At 39.9% G+C, this 26,954-nt stretch overlaps 1 protein-coding gene across 1 annotated transcript in view; it reads left to right on the forward strand.

The window, feature by feature from the left end:
- Positions 1–26,954, forward strand: part of syd (JNK-interacting protein syd) — a 466,678-nt gene that overhangs the window by 414,238 nt on the left and 25,486 nt on the right. The window contains exon 27 of the mRNA XM_080274254.1: positions 2,908–3,090. Coding sequence (XP_080130380.1) covers positions 2,908–3,090 — 183 coding nt within the window. The remainder of the gene's footprint in view (positions 1–2,907; positions 3,091–26,954) is intronic.

A 26,954-nucleotide genomic window follows, 5' to 3' on the forward strand; every position in this document is an offset into this window, starting at 1 on the left:
AATAGAGCTTTAATTGTGCACGAGCGTATGGCTGAACGACGCTTTTTATTTAACGATCTTTGTTCGGTAAAAGCCACAACTCCTGGGAAATTACCGAGCAACATTGTGTTCGGCTTTAACGTCAAGGGTCTGATACCAACTAGTTTGTTATATTGAGGGTTTACTGTATGATACAGGCTTTGTAGCTAAAGGATGTAAACAGAAGGAACCTTTTGCAAAGAATTACTTAAGAAAGCACTAGCTGTAGTATATGTGTAACACTTTATAAGGGAGAAAATAGAGTATATTTTGAAAGTTTCCCCCTGATACATAAATGATCTGTTCTTCCTGCCTTTTGTCTTATTTTTCATTCATTGTAAAGCAGTTTGCCTCACTAATTGTTTCACTTGTAGAGTAATGTGCAGAGAAAGTATCAGAATATATACACCAGGAATTAAACTCTGCTCCATCAAATGGCAGACTTGCTTTGCTCAGTCATGCCACAGTCGACGTCAAGGATTTTGTAATCATTTAACCTGTTCAGTTAAATGTTATTTTTTTTTTTTTCTGGGGGTTAGATATTGGTTCCATTGACCATTTCAGGACAAAGGGTTTCCTCCAAAGATGAGTAAGATTGTCTTGATGTAACAAGAATATTCCAGTAGAATGTCATTTGCTTCAAGAAGTTAGCTTGTGCAGCATGGTGAGAATTCCCATCCATCCATTATCCAGTTCTTTTTGCCTCATCAGGAGTGTAGAGCCCCAGGGCTAGACTTCTGAGTCGCATCATATAAGACAAGGGTGACCAGCATCACGGGCCCCTGAGTGACATTGTGAGAAGCTAATCCCTGGTCATCCCTCAGATGGAAAACCTTACAAGTTCCATCTGGTTGGAGCACCATAACTGTCTAGACCTCCAGGCATTTGTTGGATATATGGTTACCATCCAGCTTAGGAAATTGTTCCCATAGTTACCAGAAACCATTTGGTTTCCACCTGAAGGCAGAACTATATCATGTGAGTGGATGATGGGCACCCCCAACTACCACATAGATTCTGTCATCTGATGGACCTAGCTTCAGGTGCTGGTAGTCTGTCCTCAGATATTTGCTGTGCCAACAGAGTGTCCCAGAGACTTAGTAGTTTATCGAGTTCTTTACTTATTACCCATTCAGAATGATAACTTATTTTCACTTTAATCAGGGTACTGCCAAACGATTTTATGAAATCATCCAGAGATTGAGAATATAAGTGCATATAAGCACGTGCGTAGCATGATGAGAAAGGATGAAGTTTGGAGAATGAAGTGCTTGAATGGGTACAGCAAGGAAGAAAGGTTGCTGGTTCTTTGAAAGTAGTGATAAGAGACAGGGAAGTGAGTGTGGAAGTAAAAAAAGTCACTGCATGACAGCATCATGATACCAACTCTAATGTATGGAAGGGAAGCTTGGACCTTGTTGGAAAGATGCAAGTCAAGAGTGAGAGCAGTGGAAATGAGTTATTTGAGAGGAGCATGTGGAGTTACTTGGAGAAACAGACTGACAAATGAGGAAGTGAAGGAGCATTGTGGTGTGGATGTGATACAAAGCATTAGGAAAAATATGTTGAGGTGGTTTGGCCATGTGGAGAGGATGGGGAGGGAGAGACTAACAAGAAGAGTGTATGTGGAGAGGGGGAGAGGGAAGGGGAGGCCAAGGATGAGTTGGAGGGATGAAGTGGAGAGCTATATGGGAGAGGGGGGGTGTGAACTGGGAGCAGGGCAGTGAAATGGCGGGGGACCGGGCGACGTGGAGGTGGCTTTTTTGTTGCCACCCCTTATGGGATTAAGGCATTTGGCAATAGATAGAAAAATAGATAGATAGATAAATAGATAGATCCAGAGATAGCACGATTACAGTAATATAATGTCCTCTGACAGAGGAATTAAAATAGTTGTATTAGTTAATGTAGTTTCACTGAGCACTGTACTTCATCTCTTAACAGTCACCACTTAGCTTGCATGCTTTCACGTTATATATTTAACACAAATTTACACATTCACCATTGCTTCTATATGCTTACACTCATATCACGTTGCTGAGCATACTACTTCACACCCACACAAGCTTATACCCTTGCAGTCCCCTAATTTAGCACTCACATTGCTTGTTAAGCACTGTGTACTTCATATGTTAAGCACTCCATTTATGTCATAACCTAGTAGATCCCATCCCACTCTCTCTCTGTTTGGCACTTCACACAATCCCTTAACAACTTCACTCAGATAACTTTTTTTTTTTTTTTTTTTTTTCATTCTTGCTACTTTCAGGCGATCGTGTTCAGCTTTTGTGAGAGTTTTTAACTAAAGGGATTAAATATAGTCTTTAGTAACCCCACTATTACTGAGGACTGTATCCTTATGAATTAGGAAGCTTACTAGCGCTTTTTCCTTTGCCATTTTATTTTGCAGTTTGGCATATTACACCTTGCTGGTCTCTTGTCTGTTGGAAAGATCTTTGTAATATGGCCATAATTTACTTCCATAACATACAAGAGGGTATTAGTGTGCTGTCTTCTGAATGAAAATGGTTTGGGAAAACTTGCTAGAAAACCTCTAATGTCCATTAAAGTTAGGTCCTAGATGTCTTTCATAAACTGAATAATGGTGTCTGGAGTGAGCAAGAGTGAGAAACTAAGAGATGTCCTTGGGCTGAAGGGGTTAATTGTGCACTCTGCTTCATTCCCTGACATAGCTGCTCCCATCCCACACTCCTTATTTTCGCACTTATTCTCATACTCCCAGACAATATCCGTGCTGACAAGCCTCTGCCCCGTTCCCTCCAAAATGGCCCCCATCAGCTGATTTCTGTTTTTGTTTGCCTGTCCCCCATCAGCTGATCTCTGTTTATGTTTGCCTGCTTCTCTAAACCTACCTGACTGCACCCTCAGGCTCAGGGGGATACAATGCCCTTACAGCCGCCCTCCCTGCCATGCCAGCTTCCCGCGCCATCAAAGCCAAAGGGGAGGAGGAGGACGAGGAGACAGAGGAGGAGGGTAGGAAAGATGAAGAGAAGAAGCCCAAGAACATGTTGGTCATCTCAGGAGGCGAGGGATACATTGACTTCAGACTTGGTTAGTGCAGACCGTTCTCATGGTACCTATGTTCACTGTTGTTATGGTTAGGATTTTGCTTTTTCTGCTTGCTCATGAGCGATCTGTTTTTGTGTTTTATTTTTCATCATACTTTATTTGCTGAAAATTTTTACCGTTATTGTTATGGAGGTAGTATGCTTGTTTGATTAGTGATTTAAATTTTGCCTTAGTTATCTAATGGCATATTTTATTTTAATGGATTATGATGTGTGTCTGCTTCTTTGAAAAGATTATTTTTAGTCTCTTGGGGAGCATTCTACCAACTTTGTGAATACCGAATATTATAGTACTTCTTTCTAATTCTACCTGAAATGGTATCCATTTCTATTTATCATTGGTAGTCTTTAAATCTGGTAGGGGTTTTATTTTTTCTTGTATGGCTTCTTTAATGAACATGTTTCCATTCCGAATGCATTATTATTCATATAGTATTGCAGCTTTATGTTCCGGTTAACAGATTGGAGCAGTTCTTATGTTCATTTGTGTGTGTGTGTGCGTGTGTGTGTGTGTGTGTGTGTGTGTGTGTGTGTGTGTGTGTGTGTGTGTGTGAGGGGGGGAGGGGGTTATGTGTGGGTGGATTCATAAGTGTGTGCATGTGAATATGTGAATGTATGTGACAACACTCACTTCATTCATGGGTGTTTTACTGAATAGCTTATGTGTTCTTACATGTGTGCGTGCAAGATTGTTTATGTACAGTTGCTCTCCTGTGAACAAACTTTTGAATTACAAATGTTTGGAGAGGTGAACTATTTTGAATTTTTTTTTCTTTTTCAATACTGATAATGATGTAGATGATCACATATATTTGAAGCAGTTAGTTCACTAATAGCACTGGTACTTTAGTTTCTACCTTTGTTCAGAATGTTCATCAATGATTTTTACATATTTGGCCTCAGTTATTAGTGAATTTGACTTTGGAACTTTTTGAGTTGCAAACCAACTCTTGATTCCAGTTAAGTTTGTAAGGTGGAGAGCACCCATGAATATATGCATTTGAATATATGTATGTGTGTGTGTGTGATAATGGTAATAATTAAGTTTGTGTCTGTGATGATGATATGAGTGAGTGTGTGTGTGTATTTGCATGCATGTGATTGTTTACACCTAACAGCTGATGAGAGGGAAGAGGATCGGGACACTGCGAGCCACCTTCTAGTGTGGAACATCCCCCAGGACGACAACCTCTCACACCTCAACACAGCAACCAACACTACCAGCACAACTAATCCAACCACCACAGACAACACAGCATCTACAAATGCAGCAGCAGCATCCACAAACACAGCAGCAACAACCACAAACAACACAGCATCCACAAACACAGCAGCAACAACCACCAACAACACAGCATCCACAAACACAGCAGCAATAACCACCAACAACACAGCAGCAACAGACACCAACAACACAGCATCCACAAACACAGCAACAGCAACCACCAACAACATAACCACCACCACCACCACCACCAGTGATAGTGAGGTCACACCCACAGTTAATGGTCACTCATAGCACTACCAAACATTAGCTAGTAAACAAATACCAACACAGTGAGCAACACATCATGAAAACACAACACACTTAGCAACATGTTATTAGAAACTACATCAGCCACTCTTCATAGTTTTCAACATTATCAAGCATAATAATGACGTGACAAATTCAGTTGTACCGTAGCTAACACAGTTCACCCATTCAGTTTGATGATGTCCTTTTTACATTATTCTTATTACTACCATACAATTTTCTTTTGCTTAAGGTAGACTTTTCAAACTGGAGGGGTTAGATAAAGCCTTAATTAACCCCCTCACAACTTAGATCCTTTTTAAGCAGAGTAAGGTTGTCTGGTGGTAGCCTGAATAGAATAAAAGGATGTCATCTTATTGAAGGAGTTCAAGGTGCTAGTAATGTTACAACCACAGTCAATGGGCACTAGAGGGACCACAGTCGTTGCTACCATAACTTAAACCTCTACTACCACTACTACTACCCACCACCACCATCATCACTACTACATGTACTACTCCCACCATAACTGTACCTTTTAACATAAATATTTCTATCCATCACACTAAAGTTTTAATACAGGTACTACCACTGTGACTACTATCACAGGCATCACTGCTATCCTGACCACTGTTGCCATAAATACAGCTGTCTGTGCTATAAATACTATCCCTGCTACAACTACATTACAAGTGCTATCACAGTTTACACCTACTACTGCTGCTGCTACTACTGTACTCCTCCTCCTACTACTAGTACTATTACTACTACTACTACTATTACTACTACTACTACTGCTACTACTACTGCTACTACTGCTGCTACTACTACAACTACTACTACTACTACTACTACTATTACTACTACCACCACCACCACCACCACCACTATATGCAGCCATTGCTGCAAAAACTACCAGAACTGCTATCTCAGTTACACAGTATGTTCCTTCATAATCACATGTTCAGTGAAGTTCCTTTCAGTGACGTATAGTCTGCAGACTTACAAGCACAATCACTTCAACATAATTTCTACATGCACTACTCACTTTACACATTAAAATCCCTCCACACCCATACATAGAGCATTGGTTGGGGGCAGTTCACTTCCTCAGTAACAGAAAGTGGTATTTCTCTGCCCTATGGATTAGTTGCCTCTCAGGACCTGCAAAACATGGCTTGAATGTATAGTATAGCTGCCAACTCATTTCTGGCAGTTTGAAGTCAACCACTACAGTACATACTACCAACATGACCACATTGATATAGATACAGTATTTCAGTTGCCATAACCAGAAATATTAACATCATAACTTTTATTTACTACTAATATATGAGCTGGGTCATTTCCAGTAGGAAAAGGAATACTGTATATAAAAGTAGAACTATAAAATGAGTGATCGTTGAAATTGTACATCCATGTACCCAATATTCAAGCCCTCAGAATTCTTGGCTCTCCTGTAGTTATTACCAGCCCATTTGTCCTTTTACTGTGATTATCTTGCAACCATTTCCATAACTTCCAGAAATACCAGAATCATACCCAGAACTACCAGTGTCTCTCTGTCTCAGACTGTCTGTAATTACTAGTCACCATCACAGGTACCCTGCATTCTCCCTGTCCTTCTACTTTTCTCAGAATTTCTGAAGGTGCCCAGCCACAACCACCGTCTTGCTACGTCTCAGAACATCTACAGTGATTTAATACCGCGTATCTTCCACAACTACCTGTCACTCCCTCTGTCTTTCAGTCTTCCTCTGATAGTCTGTAGTTACCACAGTTTCTATCACAACTACCTCTGTCTTGCTGCTTCTCTCTTGACATCTACAATTACCACAGTCACCAAGACAGCTTCCACAATGACTGTACCGCTCATTACCTTTATCAGAACATCCACAATCACCTGTCAGTAACAGTTTCTACAGCCACCAATACAGCCTTCAAAATCCCTGCCCTTTAAAAGTTTACCACTACCCAGAAACACCACAGTCATAAAAAATACCACCATCGCAACCACTCCTACCGCCACCATCAGGCGCCACCATCAGCACCACCTCCAGCACAGCCGTCACCTCAGAGAGAAAGGGTATGCCTCCTGTTGTGTTTACTCAGAGTCACAGCACAGTCCTCTCACTATCTCTGTCTCTCTGGCTTTTAGTTTCTTTCAATCTCTTTTCTGCTTTGCTTTCTCAGTTAGTTGTTGAAGGATTTGACCCCCTCCTCTTTGCCCTCCCCCCCCCATTCCCATTTCCTAGTGTTCTTTTGTTTTTATTCTCCAGTATTCAAACAAATACATGATGTATTTTATTAATATTTTCACTTGGTTAAATCACCATCATCATAGATCTGGAAGACCTACAGAGAACAGACTGTAAATTTTTTCCAAGTATGCACCAAATGGCTGCAAATTCAGTGTGCTTTTTGATGCAGATTTATGACATGTGTAACATATCTACTGTAAATCATAAATGTAAGGAACTTTTACTTCCTGATGACCATGGTTCCCTGTTGTTTGTCTTTTCTTAGCTTAACTCATTCTGTGTTTATAAATACAGACATTTGCCTGTTGGGTAAACTACTGTAACTCAGATTAGGTTTTAAAACTGGGATTTGTAGTTCAGTAAATTTTTCAATCTACCAATGCAGGAAAGTGTAGTTCTTGTTATTAAAGGTTTTCAGTGTGGAGTCCTTATTAACACAAACGCTGTGGAGTACTTATAAGTACATAAGCAGTTTATTAAAAAGTTCATAGCTTTAGGAATATAAGCACACAAGTTTAAGAAAAGTTTCTTTAATCGTGTATTTGTAACTATTATAGTTGTTGCATATATTCCACACAGTTGAGAAGAGTCATGATCTAATTTGGTGTTTTATTTTGTTAGTGTTGCTAGTCATGTTAAGTGAGATATTAGAGATATGTTTTATCTTTTATAATCATTTATAAGTTATATAGTTCTTAAATTTCATGTTACTGTTTAGTATTACCTTAAAATACTTAAATTATTTTCTTATTTGTTTTATATAATAGCTCTTTGATTAATCTTATGTTATTGTTTATTTTACCCTAGAAGATTCAGATAGTCTTCCAGACCTATTTACTTGGATTTGTTGTCCCTGGCATTGCTCGTGTTCATTTCCAATAAAGAAAACTACTTTCAGTTGAGCTGTACAGAAAAAAGCAATAATGCAGTGTTATGAAACTTGTTACATTGCGTAGTGACCAAAATTTCTGGAGCCATTTACTTTATAGATCGTGTTTGTGTGTCTACTTGCAAAGGACCATACACACACCAGCCAGAGTCTTTTAATAAAAGCAATTCCTTAGCCTCTCCAAGTAGGGAGTGCACAGCCTAAAGCTGCATCATCCTGTGCATTGTAGCCTTTTGCTGCTGAACACCAAGTTACGGCTAACAAGTCACATACAGTCTTTTTGCCTCATAAATGTTCTAATTGTTAATATAAATTTTGAAGGTTATGTATTTCATATGCAGTATCACATAAACAGTGTTGTAAATTATCATACAGTTTAATTAATTCAAATTGCCATGAGATATGGCAATCAGTCCTGTGTGTTTTGAGGTCTTAAATGACAGCCATTTTGAATTAATTGCATCCCTTGACCTCAGATAATATATTATTTGCCTGTTTGTGGCAGACACTTCAGTGGAGAGTATAGTGTGTGATGTGAACCGCTGACGGTCAAATCTTTGCCATCCCCACCACCCTATTGCATGCAGCTTACCCACAGTAGTTGTTGTGGCACTGCATGATTTGACTTCCTCCCCACTATAGTTTGTTCACTCATCATCATTCATTTGGCACTCAAGTTTGGATCGTCTTGCCCTCTACATGTCCCTCCAGTCCCTCCTCTACCTCTTACTTTATAATTATTTCTATGACTGCACCTCCATTCAGCTTTATTTTTGTTTCCAGAATTTTTGCTTCCTTCATCTTCCTTTCTTGCCTGATGTTTAAAGTTTTTTTCTGTATTTTTTTTTTTCTTTCCCAGTAAGTTATAGCTGGTCCAGCCTCCCTCCACACTAACTGTAGGAGTGTTTTTTTATTTAGTTGTTTACTTTTTTTTTTAGTATGTGTCAGGTCAGTGGCAAAGGTATGTAGGCTGTGTAAACTGTGTCATCCTCCATAATAAACACAGTAAGCAAATGTGCATTGAAACAAATACCTATAAACTGTTCTCTGAAATTAGAGTTGATTTTTTTTCTAAGATTGATTTTTCTAGGCATTTTTCTTTGATGATTTGATTTGATCTTGGTCGATTACGTATGCAAATGATCATTTAAGCTACTCTTCTCACTCGTATATACAGTATGCTTACCCCATAATGCTTTTGTGAAAAATTTTCATGTGTGCTGTACAAAAACAGGACAGGTATCATAAATCTGTTCAACAAATCAAAATGCAAATATTTACTGTTGTGCTTTTAAGACATTTTCCAGAAACACATTCTAGTAATTGTTTTTGCAGTATCATTGTGCTACCTGCACTGATGTACATCGAATGTGTTACATGCAGTTCCATGATTTGCTTTGTAGTTTGTGCAGTCATATTATTCAGTTGTATGTCTTTATTTCCATACCACACTTCCAAGTGCCATGCACCTTTGTTTAGCATCAACCTTTGTTGCTTCTTCACATTCTTTGTAACACATAATTCCCTCACAACTTTTGCTTGTGTGATTGAAGATTATAGCTATTATGACGCCACTCAGCCAGTTAATAGTATTTTCAGTTTTGGTGAACCTAAGTAAGTTTTTAACAGCATTAATACATTTTAACCCAGTTTCATACAACTTATTGCCAGTTGCCTCATTATCAAAAATATTTTCTTGTCATTTTCATGCCACAGTTTTTGTTGATTTTGTCCCAGTTATTCATCTATTGGTTCCACCAGTTCGAGCACATTATTGTTTGGATACCACGGTTACCTTTACTTCTCTGTTACCTTTGTTACCCCTTGTGTGCCCAAGTGTTTTTTTTATAGTTCCTCCAAGTTCAAACATTGTTATTATCTTTTAATTCCAACAACCCTCCTGTCTGTGAGATGGTTCTGCTGTGACTCAGAGTTTAAGAGGCCACATCCTGCTTTCTGTGGTGGAGGTACTAGCCTAAAAATTGCATAGACTGTGTTTAGTACTTGTGATTGGTTGAAATGGCACATATTATTTATGACACTGTATTAGAAATTCCATTATGTTGTTTTAGTATTAATTGAGACTTCAGTGAAAGGAGCATTGCATTATGGGTAGATCTTTCTTGTATCTTGAAAAGTAATAAATTTTGAACGACACTGCCATTTTAACTAATTTGCAAAAAACATTTATAGAATTTTTAGGCCTGGTGTCACTTCCATGTATATGTAGCAACATTATTCAGTATGCATTAATGACTGTGGGTTAGTCCATGACTTGACTGTCTGTCTGACTTTGTTTTATCTCTCATATTGCTAGTTTTTTTTTTTTTTTTTTTTTTTTTTTTTTTTTACTCATTAACCCAGTCTATTGGGTTGTATTATCATGGACTTGGGAGGCTTTTTTTTGCACCACTTCCATTTTGATTTAATTCTGCAAATGGCACACTAATATTCTCTTTTATCTTATGAAAACCGTGAGTTAGGGCAGTCCAAGTGGTTTGGTCCATAAAGGTTCAGATACAGGTACTACAGATGGTTAGAATGAATTATCATCACATTACCACTCAGGGACAAGAGACTGATCCCTTTGCTGTAAAAATATGGACTGAGTAGTTGAGCCACAGGCTCCCATGCTCATAACAGGGCATCACAGTATGGATGATGGATGGATAGTTATGCATCCATCCATCCATCATCCAATCCTATGTTGCCCCAAGAGGAGCATAGGAGCCCGGGGCTAGGCAGGTTGGTCTTGACATTTAAGATGAGAGTGACCAGCCTCACTCATCCCTGAGCAACATTACTTGAGCAAGAAACCCCAACCACCCCTTGGATATAAACCTACACAGGCTCAAACCAAGTGGAGCACCTTAATTACCCACTAAACCACCAGGCGCCATAAGTTGGTTACATGGTTACCACCCAGCGTAGTAAATGGTTTCCTGGTGTACAGGAAACCATTTGTCTTGTCACTAAGTGTAGAGTCATCCATAGACAGAAGGAAGGGGAAAGAATTAAGTAAAGAAAGACTGAGGAGGGAGTGTAAAGTCACTAAGCGTAGAATCACCCATAGGCAGAAGGAAGGGGAAAGAATTAAGGAAAGAAAGACAGAGGAGGGAGAGTAATGTCACCCATAGGCAGAAGGAAGAGGAAAGAATGAAGGAAAGAAAGACAGAAGAGGATAGAAGGAAGAGAGGTAAGGGCAGACACCCGAGGGCAGCACAGTATCAAGTGAGTGGATGGTGAGCACCCCCACTTACCACCAATGGATCTGTCTATCTATCTATAGCCCGACGCCCTAATCCTGCAAAGGGTGGCTGCAGACAAAACGCCTCCAAGTCACTCTGTCACCCACCATTTGACTACCCTCCCCCAACTCACTCCCCCCCTCCCTCATATACCTCTCAACTCCATCCCTTCACCTCATCCTCGGTCTACCCCTCCCTCTCCCTCCCTCCACCTAACCTACATACACCCTCTTAGTCAGTCTTTCATTCTACATTCTCTTCACATGTCCAAACCACCTCAGTGTATTTCTCCTAATCTTCTCAACCACATCCACATCCACCCCACAACGTTCCTTCACTTCTTCATTCGTCAACTTGTCCCTCCACGTCACTCCACATGCTTCTCTCAAGTAACTCATTTCCACCGCTCTCACTCTTGACTTGTTCCCCTCTTGCAAGGTCCATGCCTCGCTTCCATACTTCAGGGTAGGGATCACAATACTATCATGCAGTAACTTCCTAACTTCCATACTCACCTCCTTATTTCTCATCACTGCTTTCAGTATACCAACAACCTTCCTTCCCTGCTGTACCCTTTCACGCACTTCATCCCCCAAAGTTCCATCCTTACTCATCATACTACCCAAGTACTTGAATGCACTCACATTCTCCATATCCTCACCATCCAACCTCACTGCACACTGTGATTTCATTCCTCTCAAACACCATAACTTTACTTTTGTTTACATTAACTTTCAGATTCCTCCTCCTTCACACTGTCCCAAATTCATTCACCAAACCTTGCAATGCTCATTCATCTTTACTCAACAATACTGTATCATCAGCAAACAGCAACACTGGAATCTTCCAAATCTCACCCTCATTCATTAGAGCCACCCCCACATCCACTGCCCTACCTTGCACCTCCTTTACAACCCCATCCATGTATATATTCAACAGCCATTGAGACATCACACAACTCTGTTTCAGTCCCACATTTAGATCAAAGAACTCGCTCAGCTCACCATCCACTCGCACCATAGCCCTAGCTCCCTCGTACATAGTCTTCACAGCACTCAACAATTTCCCCTCCATTCTATATATTCTTAATACCTTCCACATTCCTTGCCTATCTATTCTGTCTTAAGCTTTCTCCAAGTCCATGAAGGCAGCATACACTTTCCTTCCCTTCTCTAGATACTTCTCCACTAAACATCTTAGAACAAATATCTGATCTACACACCCTTTTCCCTTCCTAAATCCCCCTTGTTCTTCTCCAACTAGCTCCTCTGTCATATGCCTAACCCTATCAATGAGTATTCTACCATATATTTTACCAGTCACACTAAGAAGGCAAATACCCCTATGGTTACCACATACTTCTCTCTCCCCTTTTCCTTTGTATAAAGGAACAATAATACCTGATTTCCAGTCCTCTGGAACCCTTCCCTCTTCCCAAGCCAATCTACACAACTTCCATATCCACTCCACAACAATCTCACCCCCATACCTAAGCATTTCACCACACACTCCATCAATTCCTGGGGCCTTTCCCAACTTAATCTTCTTCATCGCTTCCACTACTTTCGCCCTACTGATCTCTTCCTCCCTCCTCTCATCTCTTCTCCCAGCCATTCCCCAACCACTTATACTCGCACTGCTCTCACTCTCTACATTCAACAAATCCTCAGAGTGCTCCTTCCATCTCCTCAATTTCTCTCTCTTCTCCACCAACAATCTATTATTCCTATTTTTCACTCCCCTACTATTTCTCCTTTCACACTGCCTTACTTTCTTTTCCTCCTTCCAAAACAATTTCTTACTCTCCCTCCATTTCACACTCAGATTCCTCCCAAACTCTTCATCCACTTTCTTCTTACTCTCCTTCACCAGTCTCTTAACCTCCCTTCTGCTTACAAATACCTCTCTCTTCTCTCTCTCATCTTCTCCCCTACCTCTACTCGCTAACGATTCAATATATGCATTCTTCTTTTGTTCCACAGCTCGTTTCACCTCATCATTCCACCATGCTGTCCCTTGCACACCCTTGCATCTCCTCTTCACTCCACAGACCGCCTCACACGCTGCGCCTATCTCTTCCGTGAATATCTTACATACGTCTTCCACCCCTTCCATCTGCTCAAGCTCATACCTTCCCAATCTTTCTCCAATGGACAGTTATGTAATATTAATAAATTATGTATAATTTACAAGAGAATAGTAAGGTGTAATATGCAGAGTAAACAGCCAATGAAGATGTGCAAGATTGCCTTTTAAACATATGAGATGCAGTCCTCTAGTCACTACCACCAGCTAATCAACAACACACCATTAATCCCTTCACTACTGAGACATATTTTTAAATGTATTGTTTTTACCAGATGACTTTATGAAGCTTTTAGAGCTGGAGGTTTTCATTAATGCCTCACTCATGAGAAGACTTACGACAATATATACAGTAGTCTAACAACAGCATAAATATATTTGAAAATACTGTACATCATCTGAATAAAAGGTTTACGCCAGGACAATTTTTGGCAGCTTTTTGCACATTGTGCAGCCATGCAGATTATTTTATTCAACTTACAAGAGCCTTCTTGTGCTGAAGGTTTTGATGAGGGGTGTATTTCATCCTTCCATCTCAAAATGTCTTGTGTGCAGAATGGCTTACTTGGTAAGCTGCTGTACTCACGCAGTTGCAAGCGCTGGTTCGAATTCTCCCTACGTGTCAAGTGGGGTTGGTGGAGGATTAGTGCTCCTCCCTGTAAAACAATTAACTCTAAGCCCTTGGCCACCCCGTTTGGGATACTTGGTGTCTGGCAATGAATGAATGAATGAAGAATAATATGGAGAAGATACCACTATATTGAAGAGGTTAGTAGCTGCTATTTTGGTAGGGTGAGCAGAAGGCATCAGAGCATCAAGTGCATCACGATGATGGAATGATGGCTAGACTACAGTATTGTGTCATGTTAGTGCCTTCAGCATGACTTTATCCAGAGTACACTATAGACACTCATCAGAAATACTGTGTTTAACCCCTTGGGGTCAGGCATTGTTTATAAAGTCGACCGTCAGGAGCGGGCGTTTTTTGCAAGAATTAGGTGATACTTCAAAAATCACTCCTGTGAAGACTATTAACCTTATCATAAAAATCTTTATACCCAGCAGAGTACAACTCTTTAGTTTTAAAATGAGTGGTGTTTCAATGTCCTACGATTATTTATTTTAGAGCATTGGCTGAGGACGTAAGAGTGTCTAAACATTCTGGGATGGGGACTGATGCCCCCATGACACACGTTCCAGAACGGGGACCGACCTTGGGGGTTAAGTTTTGAAAATTATGTTCTTACTACTGCTTGATGATTTTAAGTGTCTCTTCACACTGAAGATGTTAAATAATTCATAATTGCCGCAAAGGATTTTTTTCCCTGTGATGGCTGGTGTACATGTGGTAGGAGTACGAGTGCTAGAGTAAGTGTATGAATGAATACACATAGCTGTCTGTATGACTGATTTATTGTGTATTCAGTTATACTTTATTCTACCACCAACTCTGCCGCATGTCTACTGGAATCATGACAGAGAGAAGGAATACCTTTAGGGAACTGTACATGCTTCTGGTTCATGGGTAAAAAGTTATAAGCACAAAAGCATTTTTTTTTTTCTCCCATTCAAGCAACTTCATAGTCATTCATAAGCAACTTGTAAAGTGAAAATTGGGTTTAATTCATGAGCCACTTGACAGATTAGCAGCTATTTAAGGTGACTAAACAGCTATAGAGTACTGTATTGGATAAGCTTTCCATACTAAAGACCTCACTTGCTCCATTCACTGTTAAACCTGAATGGAGTTATTTAGCATTTATTGCCACACTATCTTTGATTAGTGACAGTGCACCACAGAATCCCTGCAGTAACAAGAGTAGAGACTACCAAGTGAAAATGCATTAACTGACTGTTAGTGGTAGTAGTATTGGTGATGTACATTATATGTTTCAGTAATTTAAACAAGAGTTTGAATTTAGGATAGACTGTATGTCATGCATGATTCTTTTCTCTTCATGAGTTGACCTGAATAACTTACAGCCTGACAATTAATGCTGATCGTAAATCATTAGATAGTATCAGTGAGTTAAAGATATAGTTTCAGTGTTTGCAATTTAAACAAGAGTTTGAATTTAGGATAGACTGTATGTCATGCATGATTCTTTTCTCTTCATGAGTTGACCTGAATAACTTACAGCCTGACAATTAATGCTGATCGTAAATCATTAGATAGTATCAGTGAGTTAAAGATATAGTTTCAGTGTTTGCCTCTAAAGCCAGCCATGATTGTTATGGATTAATCATTAACTTAGTCACTTATCTAGACTTTCACTTACTCTCACATTTTTCTTCAGCCTTATCTTTATTCTGTCATTTACCAGCCTGTTATCTCTTATACCACTGATATAATCAGCTTGTCATTTGTATTGATAAAAACACACTACCCTGCCTGCCACAAACTTTCATAAATGATTATTATCACATTTGATTATACTGCATTTTTGCTTTCCTTTTTTTTTTTTTTCTGGATCCTACCCACCCAGTTTAAAAGTGGGAATAGAGTGAGGATAATGATGATGATGATATACAGCTAGCCTGCCACCAGTCTTGCCTTGATGCCACTGGTTTCACCAGCATGTGACTTGTTTTGCAGATCAGTTGCATGTTTTGCAGATCAGTTGCTTAGTTTGCTAGTGTACCATGTCTTGCAGTAATGGTTCTCATGCCTGTTGTCACATGTTCTGCTAATACTGTCCTATATATCACACTGCTCATCCTCCCAATCTGATTACACATTTTATATTTTGACATCACCAGTTAACTTTTTCAGCTGGGAGGACCATTAGCTGTGAAGGAATTATTGAAGGCTGTATTTAATCCCACCTGCTCAAAGACTCTCCTAAGCTGAATAAAATCATATGGAGGTAGCAAGAATAGACTATATAGTACATCATTGGATTGAAGGGATTAAATGCTGTAATAGACTGTCACTTGAGTATGCTGTCATTAATTTTTTCTTTCTTTCTTTTTTTATTTATTTTTAATCTGTATTTAGCGCTTATCTGTCTCTTGATATTTGAACTTAGTGCAGTCTCTACAGTCTTCAGATTTTTAACCTTTGCAAGCAGGTATTCATTTCTTTCCCATCAAAAAGGCTTTAACTTTATGTTTTCCTTATGTGTATCTTTATGTATTTTTTGTTATTTGGTATTTTACAGGTGCTTTACTGTGTTAATACAATTGTTGTTTTCTGAGTTTATTAATCACTCATATATATATAGATAGATAGATAGATAGATAGATAGATATACAGTATATATATATATAGAAAGATAGATATTTTATATATGTATGTATGTATAATTTGCTGTTACTTTCATTAGAATAACTACTGTTATCTGTATTTTTTTTCTTCTAGACCTCTCACTTGTTACTGTGCTTTTACCTTTCCATACTATCACGTTATGTTCTTTGTTGTGTACCTCGCCATGATGTATTTCTGTATATCAACCAGTTGAGTTCCAGGGAATTGACAGATTTCGCAATTTTTGTTTTATTGCATTGTTTATTTAATTTCATTGTAGCCTTGGTCTACACCAGTTTGTAAGTTGGAGCCTTCAACCACTGTTGCAGCTAATATGTATTATTTGTAACAAGTTCATTAGAAAGTATTAAATCATTGTAATGTAGAAGCATGATTCTGCTGTGTTTGTTCATGAAACAAAATGAATTATCATATTTGATTCTGCAGCCAGCCTTTTTAAGTCTGGTAGTTAGATAAGCTGTTAGTATTTTAATTAAGGTAAGCAGGGTACTGTAACTGTTTTGGTAAGCTGAGGAGAATGTTGGTAACCAGCTACTGAAATTACTGTTGTTCCCACCATATAATGCACAGTGGTGTATGAAGTGCACCCATGATTTGGCAAGGGATATTGGGGGGAGGAGGGGGGAAACTCAATTTGATTTACTATTTATTCATATGCAGCATCTACCAGTAAGTTTTGAGGGAAACTAATTTTGTATTAAATTGTTTATTTAAGATGTCTTCCATTCTCTTCTTTCTTTCCTTCATTCTTTCCTTGTCCTTCTGCCTATGGGTGACTTTACACTCCCTCTTCTGTCTTTCTTTCCTTCATTCTTTCCACTTCCTTCAGCCTGTGGGTGACTCTACACTGAGTGACAAGCCAAATGGTTTCCTATGCACCAGGAAACCATTTACTATGCTGGATGGTAACCATATAACCAAATTTTGGCGTCTGGTGGTTTAGTGGGTAACTATTGCGCTCCAGTCGGATTGAGCTGGTGAAGGTTTATATCCAAGGGGTGGTTGGGGTTGATTGCTCATGTAATGCCACTCAGGGATGAGTAAGGTTGGTCACTCTCATCTTAAATGTCAGGACCAACTACCTAGCCCCGGGCTCCTATGCTCCTTATCGGGCAATGTAGGATTGGATGATGGATGGATGGATGGATGGAAGTACACAAATATACAAACCGTTTACCACCTTGTGTTCACTACCAGGCAATTTTCCCATGCACTTGGTGTGGAGTAGTTTCTCCATGCCTCATATGTGTGCACATCTGACCCATAGAATGCATAGTTATTTATTATGTATTTATGATAATGCACACTCATTTAGGTCTGCTTTATTGAAATCTTAATTACCAGTAATAATTAGTAATACCATAGAGCGATTTGCCTCTGACTGCTGGGAGCCTTGGCTTTAATACTTGTACTTCATTGCATTTTTGCCATTTCAGCAGACAGGGTTTTGTGGATACAATACCAGTAACCTCAACCTATAGGCCTGCTCCAAACCCTGACTTTCATGGCATAATGCACAGGATGATTTTAAAAACATATTTTTCTTTTAAAAAGTGTGCATTTTATGGTGGAAAATACAGTAATTTTTTTATTTGAATATTATATGCTTACATTGATGATGCAAGTAAGAATGGCTAGCACAGTCTGATGTAAAAATCTTTGCAGAACCTTTTGTAGCATACAGTAAGTCTTCATTTCAATTGGATATGTGACAGATTCATGTATGGTTTTTAACCCGCCCCGTCCCGACCGATTTTCCACCACTGACTCCCCCCAATCCCGACCAATTTTGGAAAAAAAAAAATTTGGCTCAAACCTCCGCTTTTGGTGAGAAACATCGAAAATTCATAGAGAAATCACTTACCTGAGGTTTAAAATACTGGATACAGGTAGCAGTACTCCTTACCTTACTGGGTTTTCTATCAGGCTGGCTCCAAAGAAAATGAGTTCTATGGGAGGGTAACTATTCCACACCACTCATAAACGGTATTTATTTATTTATTTGGAACGAATATATCTGTACTACGAGAGTATATTGGTTTTCAAACAGTAATATAGGCAATATAAGCATTGTTTCAATCACTAACACATCAACATACCTGACCTGTTTTGGCGACATTACCTGATCATCATTTCTGACTGTTTCTTCCTGTAATGCTATGTAAACTTTGTCCTCCACATTGTCATCAACTGGGTAATCACTCTGGCCCTGAATGTCTTTATTGGCCAGGTCACTGGTAACAGGTGAATTGCCGAGACAATGGCGTGTGGGGGAGGGGGGAGGTCATGCGGGGTAAGGCATTGTCCCTGCCTGGCATCTTGTAGAGGAAGGTGTCCCATGAATACGTACCAAAAATCATCCACGAGAATTGAAAATTGTGCAACTTATGAACCTTGCAATTGCGTGACATACCAGTACATCGATGGGTCTAGCTGTGACAAAACATTGTGATGTACCCATACGTCGATGGGACGCCTCAGGTTAATGACCTTAGATTTTTATATTTTATTTATTTCAGTTACTAGACACCACTATCTCAACACTTAGACACTACCACATTCTACAGTGTCATAGCTTCCATTACATATTTAAGAGGGAGATAGACTGGGAACTTCCTTTTTCTGTTATTCAGATACTTTAATAGGTAATGAAGTACACTTCATTAGATCTCCCCACTTCAGTTGACTGCAGGGTTATGATAGTCATGTCTCACCCAAGTTAGTTGGTAATGGTTAAATTTAGTGCACACTAAGGATGTGTCATTGGTGATTGTTGGTGAACTTGAAAAAAGACAGTTGTGAGATGTTTATAAATCTGAGAGATCAACAAGAAATTGTGGGAAGCTTTACCTTTGCATTTCCTTTTATTTAGTAGCTGTCATTTCCTGCATATTTTGGCATATAAGGCAGTAATTATATTTAAATCTTCATTCCACTAGAATTGCAGGATTGTATGTTCACCATTCTAACCTTGTTTCTCTTTGTAAGAATTCCATTTCAGGACACAGATCAGAGCTCAAAGATGTGATACCATTTCCTTGCATTGTAAAAGCTAAAAGACATCACTGTAGGTTATAAACATCATATCACAGCTTGGCAAATGGATGGTAACTAAATGGATTGAACTTTTTTTTATGCATCTATCCTGAATTTCAGAATGCATCAGTTGCACACACTTACTCCTGACACAGAAACTGGAGCAGAACATTGCATGTGATGTTTTTTTAGCCATGTTGGTATAATTTGTCTCAGGTTTTGAGTGGAATATTTTCTGCACTACCAGTACTGCATAATGGTTGGGTTTATATTATGTACTGTACGTCTTATGGTTATGGTCACAGTCATCAGTGGACAGTAATGAATCGCTATCGTATCATCATCAGTAGTAGCAGCAACAATTTTTTTCAGTATTGTTATTGTTATCGTTATTATAGTCACAATATTATATATCATAAAAGGAAGTCCTGTGTATGTCACAATATGCAGATTTAATTCACCTCACCCTCCCAGTGTAGACTATCTATCTACTATCTATTGCCGACACCTTATTCCTGTATGGGGTCACCACAAACAAATTGCCTCCATGTTGCCATGTCCCCCACCATTTCACTGCCCTGCTCCCAGTTCACTCCCCTCTCCCTCATATACCTCTCCACTCCATCCTTCCACCTCATCCTTGGCCTTCCCCTTCCTCTTTCCTTCTCCACCTCACTCACAGACACCTCTTCATCAATCTCTTGTTCTCCATCCTCTCCACATGGCTAAACCACCTCAGTGTGTTTCTCCTAATGCTTCCTATCACATCCACATCCACACTGCAGCATTCCTTCACTTCCTCATTTGTCAGTCTGTCTCTCCATTGATTCTACATGCTTCTCTCAGATAACTCATTTCCACTGCCCTCACTCTTGACTTGTGTCACTCCAACAAGGTCCAAGCTTCACTTTCATATGTTAGAGTTGGTATCACAGTACTGTCATGCAGTAACTTTTTCACTTCCACACTCACTTCCCTGTTTCTTACAACTGTTTTCAAAGAAACAGCAACCTTTCTTTCTTGTTGTACCCTTTCAAGCACTTCACCCTGTAAACTTCCATCCTTGCTCATCACACTATCGAAGTACTTAAATGCACTTGCATTTTCCCTTTCCTTATCATCCAACCTTGCTGTACATTCACTGACTTCACTTCTCTCGAAGACCATAACTTTACTCTTCCCTACATTCACTTTTGGATTCCATTTCTTACCCACTCTCCCAGACTTATTCGCCAAGCCTTGCAGCTTCCCTTTGTCTTCACTTAACAACACAGTATCATCTGCAAACAACAGTACAAGGAGTTTCCACACACTGCCCTTGCTCATTAGGGCCGCTCCAACATCTGCTGCCTTACCTTGTATCTCTTTTATAACATCATCCATATACAGATTGAACAGCCATGGAGACATGACACATCCCTGTTTCAATCCAACCTGCGAATAGAAAAATTCACTCAGTTTATTGTCCACAGCCTTAGCACCCTCATACATACTTTTCATGGCATTCAGCAACTTCCCATTTCCTCTGTATGTTATTATTACTTTCCACGATCCTTGTCTATCCACCCAGTCATAAGCTTTCTCCAAATCCATGAAGGCCGCATACAACTTCTTTCCGTTCTCTAGAAATTTTTCCACTAAAGATCTAAGAATGAAAATCTGATCTACACAATCTCTTCCCTTCCTAGTACCTCTCTGTTCTTCGCCAACTAATTCCTCTCTTATTTCCCTGACTCTGTTATTAAGTATCCTACCATATACTTTTCCTATTACACTAAGAAGACAAATGACTCTATGATTACCACACACTTCTTTTCTCCCTTTCCCTCTGTACAGGGGAATAGTTATACCTGACCTCCAATCCTTCGGGACTTTACCTTCCTCCCAGGCCAATCTGCCCATCATCCGCATCCATTCTACTACTATCTCTGCCTCATGCTTCAGCATTGTGCCACACACTCCATCAGTTCCTGGGGCTTTCCCCATTTTGACTTTCTTCATTGCTTCCACAACTTCCATCCTACTGATTTCTTCCTCCCTTCTCACATCCCTCTTTCTCCCAGCCACTTATACTCATATTACTGTCATTCTCTATGTTCAGCAATTCCTTAAAGTGTTCTCTTCATCTGCTTACTTTTTCTCCCTTCTCACCTAGTAATCTACCATTTTATCTTTCACACCCCGACCAACTTCTTTATCACCCTGTCTAACTCTCTTTACCTCTTTCCAGAACATTTTCTTACATTCATTCCACTTGACACACAGATTCCTTCCAAATTTCTCATCCACTCTCGTCCTACTTTCTCTGACTAATCTTTTCACCTCTCTTCCTCTCTACATATAACTCTCTCTTCTGTCTCTCAACTTCCTCCACACACTGTGTGCTTTCTTATTTTGTGCCACAGCCTGTCTAACCTCTTTATTCCACCATGCTGTTCCTGGCACCCACCTTCTTCTTCTCTTCACCCCACACACAGCCTCACATGCTGCACAGATTTCTTCTGTGAATATCTTGCACACACTCCACATCCCTCGTCTGCTCCAAATCATATTTACCCAATCGCTCCTCCATTACTCTCTTATGCTTTGCATTTTTTGCATCCTCTTGTCATTTTTCCACCCTCCTTGTAAGAACTACTTCCTCCTGTCCTTCCCTTCTTCTATTCCTCCACTTCATTTCAACCTTGACTTCACCACCAAATGGTGGTCAGAAAGTCCACTCCTCCAACCTCTGTATGCTCTTGCATCCATTACACACCTTCTCATTATATCATCCACACATACATAATCAGTCACTGCCTTCCATTCATTCAGTTCACCATCCACCCATCTCATCACTCGCCATGTATACCCGTGGATCATTTTGTGTCTGAAACAGGTATTGGCTATCACCAACCCCCGCCTGGCACAAATGTCCACTAGAGCTCTGCCATTCTTATCCACCTCTTTAGGCATACCCCTCTCACCACTACTCTCTCCACCTCCACATTCCCCACTTTTCCATTCATATCTCCAATCAAAAACACTCTCATTCCTTTCAAACTTTCCGTACACACGTCCACATTTGTCCAGAACTCTTCTTTCACTCTGCTTGCACAATCTTGCATTGGCCCATACACACACACAATTGCCCACATATGTTGACCAACTTCAATCTTACCCACACAATTCCTGAGCCAACTGACCCATCCATCCATCCGTCATCCAGTCCTACATTGCCCCATGAGGAGCATAGGAGCCCGGGGCTAGGCAGTTGGTCCCGACATTTAGGATGAGAGTGACCAGCCTCACTCATCCTTGAGTGGCATTACATGAGCAGTCAACCTCAACCACCCCTTGGATATAAACCTTTGCCAGCTCAATCCGATTGGAGCACAATAATTACTCACTAAACCACCAAGCGCCAAAATTTGGTTGTATGGTTACCACCCGGTGTAGTAAATGGTTTCCTTGTGTACAGGAAACCATTTGGCTTGTCACTCAGTGTAGAGTCACCCACAGGCAGAAGGAAGAGGAAAGAATGAAGGAAAGAAAGACTAAAGAGGGAGTGTAAAGTTACCCGTAGGCAGAAGGACAAGGAAAGAATGAAGGAAAGGAAAACAGAAGAAAATGGAAGGAAAGAAGGATGGAGGAGAGGAAAGTCGTATATTCTCCTTCCATCTCTTGCGCACAACAATACACACTCCTTCTTTTGCCCTCTCATTCTCACCCACTCTTGTGCATATACCCCATTCATACTGCCATTCTTTCACACTCACACTGCAATATTTAGTTTCAGTTAATCCACATACATCCACTTTTGCACCTTCAAAACACTCAGTGTAGATAATCCTTCAAAATAACCTCAACAACTTATTACTGGGATCACCTGGCTGAAGTGACTGGATTTTTGCTGTACACTGGATGCATATCTAGATTAGCTAGGGACCCCATCATCATCAGCAGTAACAACAACAAATGTTGATAATACAAATAAATTCTCTATAAGCTGTTGCATCATAAAGCTAAATTTTCTGTTGCAAGTTTTACATTTGGCCACAGTTCCAGCATTACCCCCTAGTACTGAGAAGGGTGAAATGTGGTAGCACACTGTGTGTGTGTGTGTGTGTGTGTATTTACCTATTTACCTATTTGTAGTATACAGGAATTGAGCAATGCTCGTGTTGTCCTGTCTCCATATCCACATTTATCAAGTCTACCTTTACACACATGAATGTTTTTCTCATGCACCACCTCTTTGTCTAAGTCATTCCAATATTTAAGTATTTATACCTAATTGTGATATACACGGAATGTACTATGCTCGTGGGTTTCCATCGCTGTTTCTCAATATGTCAAATTTGGCTTTAAACTCGTTTAAGTTTTTAGACTGGACAATCTCTTTGTCCAGGCTATTCCATAAGTCTATACTTCTGTAAGGAAAGCTATATTTCTTGATATCCTTCAAGCAGCTTGACTTTTTCAATTTCATTCCGTGTCCTCTTGTTGCTCTCTTATCCCATACAAACAGATCTTCTTTGTCAATTTTATCTACTCCCACCATGGTCCTGAACACTGCAATCATGTCTCCCCTCTTTCTCCTTTCCTCTAAGGAAGGCAAATCCAGTTTTTCCAGCCTCTCTCTGTATGACAGATCTGTCAGACTGGGGACCATCTTGGTTGCTGTTCTTTGTATTCTTTCAATCTTGTTTATATCTTTCTTTTTGTGTGGGGACCACAGTACCGCTGCATATTCTAACCTGGGGCGGATCATTGCCACTATCAATTTTTTCATCATCTCCTCATCCATATAATGAAATGCTACTCTTATGTTAGTCAAGAGTTTATAAGTCTCTCCAACTATCTTGTTAATGTGCTTTTCTGGTGACAAACTATCTTGGACCAGCACTCCCAAATCTTTCTCTTCTCTCCTTTTTGTGATTAATTCATTACCCAACAAATAATTCAGTGATGGCCTCCTGGTACTTTTACCCATTTCCAATATTTTACATTTCTTAACATTAAATTTCATTTCCCACGTCCGGCTCCAACTGTGTATCCTATCCAAACTCTCCTGCAGTATTTTACAATCCTCCTCAACCTCTACCTTCCTCAGGATCTTTACATCATCAGCAAACAGACTTGCATAACTGTTCACTCCATCTACCATATCTATCTATCTATCTATCTATTGCCAGACGCCTCAATCCCGTTTGGGGTGGCCACAAACAAATTGCCTCCAAGTCGCCCTGTCCCCCGCCATTTCACTGCCCTGCTCCCAACTCACACCCCCCTCTCTCATATACCTCTCCACCACATCCCTCCATCTCATCCTCGGCCTCCCCCTCCCTCTTCCCCCCTCCACCTCACTCACATACACTCTCTTCGTCAGTCTTTCACCCTCCATCCTCTCCACATGGCCAAACCACCTCAGTGTTTTCATTTACGTAAATCAGGAACATTACTGGCGCCAACACCGAGCCTTGAGGGACTCCACTTGTTACTTCCCTCCATCCAGACATCCTATCCTTTATTACTGTCCTCATTTGTCTGTCTCTCAAAAAGTCTCTCATCCATTCCAGAAGTTTCCCCTTCAGTCCTCCTATATATTCTAGTTTCCACATTAGTCTTTTATGAGGTACCTTGTCAAACGCCTTCTCTAAGTCTAAGTACACACAATCCACCCAACCATCTCTCTCCTGTACCACATCAATCGCTCTTGAGTAAAAGCTCAACAAGTTAGAAACACATGACCTTCCACTTCTGAATCCAAACTGACATTCAGCCAAAATATTCATCTCTTCCAGATATTTTATCCATCTGTCTTTCAGGATTCTCTCACACAATTTTGCGACCATGCTGGTTAGAGACACTGGTCTATAATTCAGGGGTTCTTCCCTGTTTCCTCCCTTGTAAATTGGTACCACATTTGCCCTCTTCCATTCTTGTGGCACTTTCCCCTCTTCCAGTGAGCATACGATTAAACTGTGAATTTTATCCGCCAGTTGTTCTCTGCATTCCTTCAGTACCCAATTAGAAATTCCATCAGGTCCTGGGGCATTCCTTACGTCTTGAGTTTCCAGTAATTTATACACTTCCTGTACCTCCACTTTTATATCTTTTATCACAGGAACATTTCTAATCACTCCCTCCCCTTCCACAAGCTCCTTTTCTTTAGTGAAAACTGACTGGAAACATTTGTTCATTATTTCTGCTTGCATTGCCGCATCCTTAAAGACCTCTCCTTCTACTTTCAGTTTGGTGATTCCTTCCTTTTGTTTCAGTTTGCCATTAACAAATCTATAAAACAGTTTGGGTTCATCCTTGCATTTGTCTATTATACCTTTTTCAAAATTCCTTTCTTCTTCTCTACGTATTCTTGTGTATTCATTTCTTGTTCTTTTATATTCTTCCTTTGTTCTGTTGTTATCTCTCTTTCTCCAATTGTTCCACGCCTTATCTCTCTCTTTTTTTGCTATCATACACCTTCTATTAAACCACTCCTTTTTCCTGTTTTCTTTCTTTCTTACTCTTGGTACAAATTTTTCCATTCCCAAATTATAGAGGTCTAGAAAGATATCCCACTTCTTCTGTATCTCTTTTGTTTCTCTGAATTTTCTCCAATCCGCATTTTCAAAAAAGTTTCTCAATCCTGTAAAATTTGCTTTCCCAAAGTTGTATCTTCCCTGTCTATGAAGCTCGTCTCTTGGCTCGACGTTCCCTATTAACATCTGGAACTCAATGACCACATAATCACTTTTTCCTAAAGGACAGAGATATTTCAATGATTCTATTACATCGGGTTCTTTGGTGTGTGTATATGTATGTGTGTGTCCGTCCATCCTACCAGGGTCTGAATCTGTGAGTTGGAGGATGAACTATAATGCCGTATCACTGATTTTAGTAGTTATTATTGTTGGTGAATAACTCCAGTCTGTCTGGACTAGCAGATGCCGCAATCCCAAAAAAGCATTCATCCTTGCAGGGCGTTCCCATGCAGTGAACCAATATTCTCTTGCACTGGATGGTGCCTTGCCACAGTGAGGCACAAGATAGATGCTACATTTGCATCTCTCCACCCAGTTAACTGGGGCACCATGGAAAGCTATACATCACCTCTTTATTTGGCTATATGGTTACCATGCAGTGTTACAAGTTGTTTTCTGGATTACTGGAAACGATGAGGGTTGCTGCTTAGTGTAGAGCCACCTGAAGTGGAAAGAACAGTACAGTAATAAAAATTGTCAGGAGGGATGGGAGAAATAGGAAGAGAGGAAGGCTGATTTAGAAAGAGAATGATAAAGGTAAAGGAAGAAGTAGGCAGCACCACATCAAGTAAGTACATGATCCTGCTTATATATATATATATATATATATATATATATATATATATATATATATATATGTATGTGAGTAACCCCAGTCTGTCAGACCAAAATGACCCATCAACTGCAGGCAAGCAACCATCCCTACAAGACCATCCTGTGTAGGGAACTGATGTTTCCTTGTGGTAGACATCGCCTCACCATTGTGAGTTGCCCAGTTAACAAGTGCACCATAGTAGGCCC

The sequence above is a fragment of the Coenobita brevimanus genome, chromosome 57, assembly GCF_032717465.1.
Source record: "Coenobita brevimanus isolate Jiangsu-jjx chromosome 57, ASM3271746v2, whole genome shotgun sequence".
Taxonomy (NCBI): domain Eukaryota; kingdom Metazoa; phylum Arthropoda; class Malacostraca; order Decapoda; family Coenobitidae; genus Coenobita; species Coenobita brevimanus.